Below are 10,546 nucleotides of genomic sequence, written 5' to 3'. Positions count from 1 at the left end.
GCTATTACATCCATTCTTTGATTGATTGATTGTTTTTATTGTCTGCATATTGTTGATGATTCAATAATTTTGGATGCAAAGCTGCTAAATCATGTTTCTAAAATTGTATAGAGAATCAAAGATCATTCCCTGTTACATTCAAGCTACGAGCAATGACTTTTATATTGTAAACTATTATTTATCGAGAGATGGATCTTATGCCACTATCTTTATACCGCGGATTCATCAAACACAGTTTGATCTCAATGGATAACTCGCTTTGAATCCTTCTAAAATGGCTACAGTATATACTCAAGAGCATTCAAACAAGCGCACCTTACACCTTTCCTTTCCAATGGTTTGTGTAGATATGCGTTTGCTATGTACAAGAACGATTACTCTTATTGGTGCACTATGCAGGTTTCACTCCGTAGAAAGACAGGATGTTGCTTTAGTTTACAGCACGTGTATTTTTAAAAAAATAATATTGTAATAGTGGTTATCGATGGTAAACAACTTGGTGACTAAGCTGAGAAATCTTTTGATAAGCATTTCACGGAAGGCGGCCTGTCTTATTGTTGCTAAATAAACATGCTCTTTCCAATGTATTTAACCTATTGAATGTTGTAGTTTTTTTTTGTTTTTTTTGTTCGCTGTTGTTTAATGGACCCTTGATGATGAATCATTTTACCATTCTGTGCATTTTGTTACTCTGTATCTTGTGTAATCGTCTCAACTTGTGTGTTCTTCAAAAGTAGAAAAGACCTTCGAGCTTTTTAGGTGATAGCGCTTCGAGGTTTAGCAGCAGAACATGCATTCCTACGTATCATGACTCCAGCTGCTTGTAAATGTTCCATTTATGATCCCTTTAGATATGATATTTGAAACCATGGATATGTTTGCATATACACGGCATGACTATTGTGCATGCTAACCTTGCTAAATTGATTTTCATGGAGCTTTTGCAACAAACATCGGGGCAGAAGAATGGTCTCGCTGTCTTTATTCAAACCAATGAGCACAAGCGGGGAAAAGAAACTTTGATACTTTGGTGTAAATCATCTCCATCGCACTCCAGCTTTCAGCTGAGAAGACCCACATTGCACTTGGTTTTAGAGAATTTCCAATGTTATTTTTGAAATGATGCCTGCAAAATCAGGTGCCTTATTCAGACATGAAAACCCAAACTTGATCTATTGACATTTTCTACAGAAACGAGATTTTGCCCATTATGCCAAGAATTAAATCACAAGTTTCCTCTTCTTCTTTTTTTTTTTGTTTGGTTTTCTGCTGTGTCCAGCAGTAAGCTTGCTTCAGATGAGAACTGTTGCTGCTTTGCCCTCATACAGTTTTCATTGAAAGATGAATGTAGTCTTCCTTCAGTGGAGTTCAATATGATTAAACTTAAAGACTGTGTCCCATATGGTTTGGTTGAGAGACTATCCAAAGAGTGCTGCAATCATAGACTAATTTTTTTAATGTTTATATCATGTATATATAAACCATGTGAGATTTCTTCTCTTTAGGTTCTTGGTTGGAATTGTCTCTGCCTTTGTTTTGACCTTGTTAGAAGCAGGTAAATCCATTCGTACATGATACATTGTAACTTTTATGTATACGTTGGATGTACGCAGTGGTGGATTCCTCCGAAGCCCTGAAGAAGAAGAAGCTTTGCAAAGACAATGTCAAACCTCGTCAACATTGTGTCCCCTCACCAACGCTCAAGATTATTGTGCCTCCCGATTCTTCTGGTTATACTGTTCCTCAGATCGCCAGCTATGACCTGGAGCAGAGTCACTCACCAACGAACTGAAATGGCCTTCAGCAGTTGTTCTCCAATGAACAGAATCAAGGTTTTCCACGAACACAAACATGACACAGAGGTGCGCATTGCTCGGCCTAGATCGTCCTGAGATGGAATTCGGTCGGGAAGTCTCGGTGGACCGGCGAAGCGCTGACGGACGTCCCCGTTCGCCCCGGTCGGGACGCTTTCCTTGCACTCAGTCACTCCCTCAGAGAAAAGTTGAGTCTTCTTTTGGTGGTTTCCTCTGCATGGCTCCCTTCACGGCGATGGGGGGGGGGAAAGAAGCTCTTCGTTTTATTGGGTTCAAAAAAACTTGGACATTGGGTAGGAGTCCTGTCTCACCACCCATGGTGCTGAATTTCAAAATACGTACTTGAACACCCTCAGAGCTGTGACTTGGCACGCGCTGTCAGGTCCGTGAACTCTTCTCCTTCCCCGATCTTACGCTAGAAACCGTTCCGGAATAACGTTGCTCTTACGACATCTGCTCAAGCCACTGCAACACCTGTGCCAAGACCTGACCCCACACCGGGCGCTCATGTTGGACTTGGACCGAACCAGTGGTCGGGCGGTAAAAGGGCCGTGCTAATGTAGCGGTGATAGCTTATTTTGATTGTCTGTTTGTTTAATTATTTTGCTGTTGAGGAAGACATGGAGAAGCTAGTAGGGTCACTTGGACTGTTGGGCCCAGATCTCTTGCACTGAAGTGCACCGGACTCCCTCGAATCACTACTCTGAAACCAACGATACCAAAAAGGTTGTCGAAGAACGCTCGCATACTTTTCTACACTGCAGTGATTTACATTCCCTTCCGACCCTTTGCCAAATTTGCATCGAGCGACTAAATTGACCTTCAACATTGGAAGCGGGTTTGCAGAAACGTAACCAGGGCCACCAAATCCTTTTTGTTTCGACTCCTTTTAGTTTAGAAAATCCATACAACATTCAATTTACAACGATTGACGTGAAGTGTCAATTATAAAAAAAAAAGAACTAAAAAAAAATGAAAATAATACACAATATTTGTGCTTCTAATGTTGTATGGTATTCTACTTGATAATTTAGCATGGGCTCCTTAAGTAGCTAGTATTGTGTGTGTACTCCCCAAGTGTAAAATCTTTCTCCTTTTTTATTTTATTTTGTATTTTTATTTTGTTGGTTCTAGTCGCAGTAGGAAGGCTGTATTTCATTGCTAAGTGCTCTGTCATAGATCTCTTGGTGATATTCTTAAGCAAAACTCTGCAGAAGTGTATCCTACTGAAACTAACAGTTACTTGATCCTATTAGCAATGTCTATATTTGTAGTTCACATATATGCCTGTTCAAATACAATATCTTGACAGTTGTTCTATTTATGTTTCAGTGTTGTGCTGGGTTTTGACATACAGTGGACGTTTTCTTTCACTTTTATTTCTTTGTTTTTTGTTTTTTTCCTTCGGCACAACTAGTTGGAGAACAGCTTGGTTTATCGAGCCTTGTTAGTGTACAGATGTGAAATAGGCTTAAAAGCAGTTGTGATTGATCTTCAAAATGTGTCTGTTTTGTGTTATTGTGCCTCTTATTATTTGATTTCAGTTTTTTGTATTATCCTTTATTATGTCACTGCATTGTATCAGCCCGGAGTTGGTACCACAATTCTGCTTGTAACCATAGTCTAATTCTATTATTGATTTTACTATCAAAATAAACATTAGAAACTGCAGCTCTTCATCTGTTGTGCATTTTTACTAGATTACCTTAATAAATGTAAGAAGCATTTTCACTAGACTATTGCACCCCAATATACTTCTTAACTCAGAGTCACATACATTTAAATTGTGCAAGCTTGCATGCTTTACAAATGACATGATTGGGCTCAGTGACCCAGCTACCTCATTCTGTTCTTCCTTTCTTCTCTTCCTCCAATTCTTTCTCTCTTCCTCACTCAGTTCTTGGATGCCTAGTGTTTCTGGCAACAGTCATGCATTTCTAAGTCAAAATGAAACCACAAACTTTCCGCTATTATACGGTCAATAGTTGTGAGGTAATGTTCTTCTGTTATTCCATCCATCCATCCATCCATCCATCCATCCATCCATCCATCCATCCATCCATCCATCCATCCATCCATCCATCCATCCATCCATCCATCCATCCATCCATCCATCCATCCATCCATCCATCCATCCATCCATCCATCCATCCATCCATCCATCCATCCATCCATCCATCCATCCATCCATCCATCCATCCATCCATCCATCCATCCATCCATCCATCCATCCATCCATCCATCCATCCATCCATCCATCCATCCATCCATCCATCCATCCATCCATCCATCCATCCATCCATCCATCCATCCATCCATCCATCCATCCATCCATCCATCCATCCATCCATCCATCCATCCATCCATCCATCCATCCATCCATCCATCCATCCAGAGTCGCTTCAGAGCAGTAAATGTTCACCATGAAATATTGATAACAATATAAAAGTAATTCTTACATTTATTATAGATTTACAAATAAATACCCACAAAAGGTCAATAATCCAGTTATTAGCTTCATCCATCCATCCACATTTTTTTCATTTGGACAATATCGATTATAATAACGGTATAATGATTAGCTAATAACTGGATTATTGACCTTTTGTGGGTATTTATTTGTAAATCTATAATAAATGTAAGAATTACTTTTATATTGTTATCAATATTTCATGGTGACCATTTACTGCTCTGAAGCGACTCTTTGTTAAATAGAACGTTATGGGAACTTTTGCAGAATTAAAAAGGTCTTTTCTGTCACTTTTGATTAATTTAATCAATCATATACGCATTCTTAGTTGTAAAGAAGTATTATGGGCTCAGTTTTGCTCTCAGAACACTTTTGCAGGGCGCATTAAAAAGGCGTTCTGAAAATACGCTGAAGTTTGGACCTTCTGACGTATCGTATAACAACAAACATGGCGTCCTCCTCTGATGTACTTGTCCGGATATGTGGCCAAGAGATTATCAAATATGATCTGGAAATCAAAGCTCTTATTCAGGTAGACTTCATTCTTTATATTAATGTATCTGCTATGGTCTTACTGTCAGGTTTGTCTGACGTTAAACGTTATAGTAATTCAAAGATGTGGCTATAATTGTGTCTGTCAGTCAGCATGAAGTGGAAACAATAAATTCTTGTTTTAATAAGTCTTTTCTTTTTGTGTCAGGACATAAGAGAGTGCTGCGGGCCACAGGCAGTGCTTTTAGATCTGAACTCTACAGTGAAGGAAAGGTTCAATCAGTTAAGACAGAGGATTCAGGTACATTCGTCATTTCATGACAATATAGATAAAAAAATATGAATGTTTCCGTCAAAACTGCGGAACATAAAACTGTAAAGGTATAATAATAATATGGAATCAAATTCTACATCAATTTCTTCTTACTCTTTGACCATATGAATAACAACATCTGCACCAAACTGCATATTTTGCTCTACTTGGAAAAATTAAGGTGTTTTCCCCCCCCCTCCTCAGGTGTGAGTTTCATTTTCTCTTATATCACACTATATGAACCATAAAAAACTGATGTATCGATTGCGATATAAAACACATGCACTATTTTTTTTTGTTTCAAGGTTCAATAAATTGTTCCATTAAAAAGGCTTTACAGGGTTAACATTGTGGATAACAGCGAATCCAAACTTTTTGATAGGACATGGAACAGATGGCAAAAGAACAAGACCGAGAGACTGATAAACAAGCTATCTTGAGTGAAACGGAAGGCCATCGGAAGCAGATGTTAAGGTTAGAAAACCATTTTTATTGTCTAGTCTTCTTTCTGTTTGTGTTGAATTACAGTATTATCTCTACTCCTGTGTTTCAGTAACCAGATGGTGTGGAGGAAGGCAAATCTGGCCTGCAAGCTGGCCATTGACAACCTGGAGAAGGACGAACTGCTTCAAGGTGGTGATTCAGTTAGACAAAGGTAAATCATGCTGCTTTACAGCTGCTATTTCCAGCCAGTCACAGTTAAATCATTGTGATTGACATTTCAATGTTTCTATGAGTTTTGAAAACAAAAAAAAAGCTCCCACTTTATATTAAGTGGCCTTAAAGGGGTCATATGATGCTATTTTAAAGATCATTATTTGGTGTAACAGAATATGTTGATATGCTTTAATGTTCAAAAAACACATTCTTTTTCAAATACTTTACATTATTGTAGGTCCTCTATGCCCCGCCTCTCTCAAACACGTAGTTTTCCACAAAGCCCCCTCCTTTGACAAGCGCAGTCTGCTCTGATTGGCCAGCTGTCCCAGTGCATTGTGATTGGCCGAACGCCCCTTACCATAATCGCGAGCTTCAGCTTTCAAAGTAAATATCAAGACATTAATCATTAACAATGTCGTTGGTTTTACCATCAGTTCAAGCCCGAAAGGGCAACAGAGTCGCGTGACAGACACAGTGATGATGCAGTACACAAGCCGCGGTTAAGACAGCTGACGTGCTATGATTTCTGACAGGCGGTTCACTCTCCTGTGATGTGACCCTGTTCCCCTCTCTCTCACACACACACACACACACACACACACTCACGACGCGTTACTCTGCGCTGCTCAAAACTCTGCATTTGAACAGTCAATAGCAAATACTTAAACTAATAACAAAACATACTTACAGTCGCTCAGAAGTGCCAGATTGTCATAGCAAAGTCGGAATTGACCCATTTTTTTTTAGTTTTTTTTTTTAGAAATAGCCTTTGTGCACAGCCAGGTTCGTACTCTTCTAGGTTAAAAAATAAAAAAAAAGTCGTCCATAAAATGCGTTGCACAAATTTGAACATCTGGGTTGTGCTGTTCTGTTGTAAATAAATAAATCTTAACCAATGATTCCTAATTGCATCTACATTTGGAAGGCCAAATAAAGTGCTTTTGCTTTCCCACTGAACCACACAGCGTCTCCCTGACATGGCTGCATCAACACTACTGCTGTTCCTGAAACCACTCCTTCTTTCTTTGCGTGAACATTTGGGCACATTATGCTAATATTTCCACATAGTGAGGTAGACATGTGGGGGCGTGTTATAACGAGTTGTTTTAGGTAGGTGTGGCTGACTCTTAACTTTTATGAAGAATATCTCTTTGGATTTGAGACTTTAGTCTTTGCAACTTTACAGATCTTCTTCATGCACCAAGAGCTTGTAACACTCCAAAGAGAAAGGAAAAATTTAAATCGCATCATATGACCCCTTTAAAATGAATAATTTGGTACAATGTACTTATTGCGTACATGTTTTTACATTGTACTTATATTAAAAAAAAAAAAAACTTACATCTGTAATTAATTTCTGTAATTACATTTATAATTACACTGTTGACCCATCCCTTACACCTTAACCCACCCTTAAACCTACCCATACCAACAAACCTGTCCCTAACCTAACGCTTATCCCAGCTCAATAGCAGCAAACGTGTTGTGCAATACAATACGAACACAATAAGTGCATTGTACAATAAAACACCTAATTTAAAGTGGGACCACAAAGAAAGCAAACCAATTGCACATTTATGTGGTATTTAAATGGATAGTGTTTACTTCTCAACACTGTCCTAAGCCATATTTACTAAATGCATCTTGTTGTGGTTGTAGGAAGGCCACTAAAGAGAGTTTGGCGCAGACATCCAGTGACATCACAGAGAGTCTGATGAGCATCAGCCGGATGATGTCACAGCAGGTGCAGCAGAGCGAGGAGACCATCGGAACTCTGGGTAACAAAGCCGATGCGCTTTGGGCCTGAGATCATAACCTTCATGATATAAGGACGTGAATCTATTAGTAGTTGGCTGACATACGAGTAGGAATATGTGACCCTGGAGCACAAAACTAGTCTTAAGTCGCTGGGGTATATTTGTAGCAATAGCCAAAAATACATTGTATGGGTCAAAATTATTGATTTTTCTTTTATGCCAAAAATCATTAGGACATTAAGTAAAGATCATGTTCCATAAAGATATTTTGTAAATTTTCTACTGTAGATATAGCAAAACTTCATTTTTTATTGGTAATATGCATTGCTAAGAACTTCATTTGGACAACTTTAAAGATGATTTTCTCAATATTTAGATTTTTTTTGCACCCTCAGATTCCAGATTTTCAAATAGTTGTATCTCGACCAAATATTGTCTTATCCTAACAAACCATACACCAATGGAAAGCTTATTTATTCAGCTTTCAGATGATGCATAAATCTCAATTTCAAAAAATGGACCCTTATGACTGGTTTTGTGGTCCAGGGTCACATATGTAGGTGATTTATTGCTATCGCTAGGTTTTACGCCTAAAGAAATCTCCTTAGTAAGAAAAGGGTTGGTTTATTCTGCATGTTGACGTCACGTGACCAGCCGTCTTGTGCGCCGAGTTACTAATAGAAATAAAAAGAACAATAATTAAATGGTTAGAAAGCATAAATAAATAAATATATCTAAAAAACAAAACAAAAGCAAGCAAGCCAAACACCCTGTTATATGCACTACTGTTCAAACTTTGCTTGGGGTTGGTAAGATTTTATCACTTCCACTCAACAAGGAACAGTGAAAACAGTAATATTGCCAAATAATGATTCCAATTTAAAATAAAATGAATGTAAAATAAGATATATTTGACTATATTTTAAAATGTATTGCTGTGCAGCAAATCTGAATTTTCAGCATCATTACTCCGGTCACATGATCCTTCAGAAATCATTCTAATATGCTGATTTGGTGCGTAAGAAACATTTCTTATTATTATCAACAACACATACATTATATGATCTATCTATCCTCCCATCCGTCAATCAATTCATCTATAAAATTAATGAGAAGATCTGAATAAATATGCTTTCCATTGATGTATGCTTTGTTAGGATAGGACAATATTTGAAAATCTGGAATCTGAGGGTGCAAAAAAAATCTAAATATTGAGAAAATTGCTTTTAAAGTTGTCCAAATTTAAAGTGACGTGACATGTCCCATCCTAAGTGCACACACACAGCAGTGAACACACACAAACCGTGAACACACACCCGGAGCAGTGGGCAGCCATTTATGCTGCGGCGCCCGGGGAGCAGGTGGGGGTTCGGTGCCTTGCTCAAGGGCACCTCAGTCGTGGTATTGAAGATGGAGAGAGTGCTGTACATTCACTCCCCCCCACCTACAATCCCTGCCGGTACGAGACTCGAACCCACAGCCTTTGGGTTATGAGTCCGACTCTCTAACCATTAGGCCACAACTTCCAGAATTAAGTTCTTAGCAATGCATATTGCTAATCAAAAATGAAGTTTTGATATATTTACAGTAGGAAATTTACCAAATATCTTCATGGAACACGATCTTTACTTAATATCCTAATGATTTTTGGCATAAAAGAAAAATCGATAATTTTGACCCATACAATGTATTGTTGGCTATTGCTACAAATATATGACTGGTTTTGTGCTCCAGGGTCACATCTAATTTTTTTCATGAACTAATTTGGGGGAAAATTGCTAGTGAAAAACAGCTTGTGAAAGTATTTCAGTGTTTGTTTTAAACCTGCAGATTAAGGGAAAAGAATCAGTGATGTTTTGAGATGCAAATCTGGTCTGGTTTGGATCTAAATGATTCATTTTATATATTCATGTTGAAGATTATAAAAAACAACCTTGGAAACATGAACATGGAACACGGCTTCTGAACAACATCTAACCTCATGGCTATGACATTTCTACTATCTGGTTATGAATATTGCAAGTTTATGTTCTCCGCTTGCTCTGTTTCCAGCTTCTTCCTCAAGGACTGTGCAAGAGACGAATGAAGAGTTTAAGGCCATGACGGGAACCATTCACTTGGGGCGAAAACTTATCCTGAAATACAATCGGCGTGAACTGACCGACAAACTGCTGATCTTTTTAGCTCTTGCTCTGTTTCTGGCTACAGTGCTCTACATCCTGAAAAAGAGACTCTTCCCCTTCATTTAGTGGAAGAGGGAACTGTGTCAACTTAACACTGCTTTCCAGAAATCGTTCTGTGAATGTTACAACCCAAATGAGACCGTAGTTCTTTCAAAACGAGGGGTTTCACCAGCTTAAAGATGATGACAAGCTTCGGGATTCTCTGGGGACACAATAAGGGAGGATATTGAAGTGCTATTATAAAATCTCAATGATCAGGATCACTAAACAGAAATTCAGGAACAAGGAATAAATGCACTTTGCTGTCTTGTACATTTTACTACATTGGTCTCGATTGTATTTGGATATTCACTAGTATATTTTATAATCAGTGTAGTTGTTTGTACAATAATAAAATGATCTCAGGTTAGTTCTGTAATATTCCAATAACCTGATGGACAATGTCTGCATAAAGTTTGATTAGTATGATTAATAGCATTTCTGCATATAACTGAAGGCTATGCTTCATTGACACTATTATGATTTTTTTTTTTTAAATAAAGAAGTCTCTTATGCTCACCAAGGCTGCATTTATTTGCTCAAAAATACAGTAAAACAGTAATATTGTGAAATATTATTCACAAACATGTATATATATATATGAATACTTTCCGTACCCACTGTATATATATATATATATACAGTAAAGTGTTTGTCACACTTTAATGTTTCAGATCATCAAACAAATTTAAATATTAGTAAAAGATAACACAACATGCACTTTTTAAATGAAGGTTTTTATTATTAAGGGAAAACAAAATCCAAAACTACATACTATATATATATATGTGTGTGTGTGTTTATATACAGTGTATATA

General features: G+C 37.8%; 1 protein-coding gene across 1 annotated transcript; it reads left to right on the top strand.

Annotated features, from left to right (window-relative positions):
- The first annotated feature begins 4,714 nt into the window (after positions 1–4,714).
- Positions 4,715–10,245, top strand: LOC107581914 (vesicle transport protein SEC20-like). Its single transcript, XM_016267601.1, has 6 exons — positions 4,715–4,816; positions 4,985–5,077; positions 5,472–5,563; positions 5,643–5,744; positions 7,409–7,527; positions 9,559–10,245. Exons 1-6 carry the CDS (start codon positions 4,733–4,735, stop codon positions 9,753–9,755), a joined length of 687 nt encoding a protein of 228 aa, XP_016123087.1. The 5' UTR covers positions 4,715–4,732; the 3' UTR covers positions 9,756–10,245.
- The last annotated feature ends 301 nt before the right edge of the window (positions 10,246–10,546 follow it).

Source organism: Sinocyclocheilus grahami, unplaced genomic scaffold (genome assembly GCF_001515645.1).
Source record: "Sinocyclocheilus grahami isolate Dianchi unplaced genomic scaffold, SAMN03320097.WGS_v1.1 scaffold39.1, whole genome shotgun sequence".
Lineage (NCBI taxonomy): Eukaryota > Metazoa > Chordata > Actinopteri > Cypriniformes > Cyprinidae > Sinocyclocheilus > Sinocyclocheilus grahami.
The sequence above is the reverse complement of the archived record's forward strand: the minus strand, read 5'-3'. Positions and strand labels throughout refer to the sequence as shown.

Bases quoted from the DNA above. Each gene is read 5' to 3' on its own strand.
- LOC107581914 (XM_016267601.1), top strand. From the start codon at position 4,733: ATGGCGTCCTCCTCTGATGTACTTGTCCGGATATGTGGCCAAGAGATT. The intron at 5,078-5,471 runs GTACATTCGTCA...ACTTTTTGATAG, and splicing joins AGTTAAGACAGAGGATTCAG to GACATGGAACAGATGGCAAA. The intron at 5,745-7,408 runs GTAAATCATGCT...TTGTGGTTGTAG, and splicing joins GGTGATTCAGTTAGACAAAG to GAAGGCCACTAAAGAGAGTT.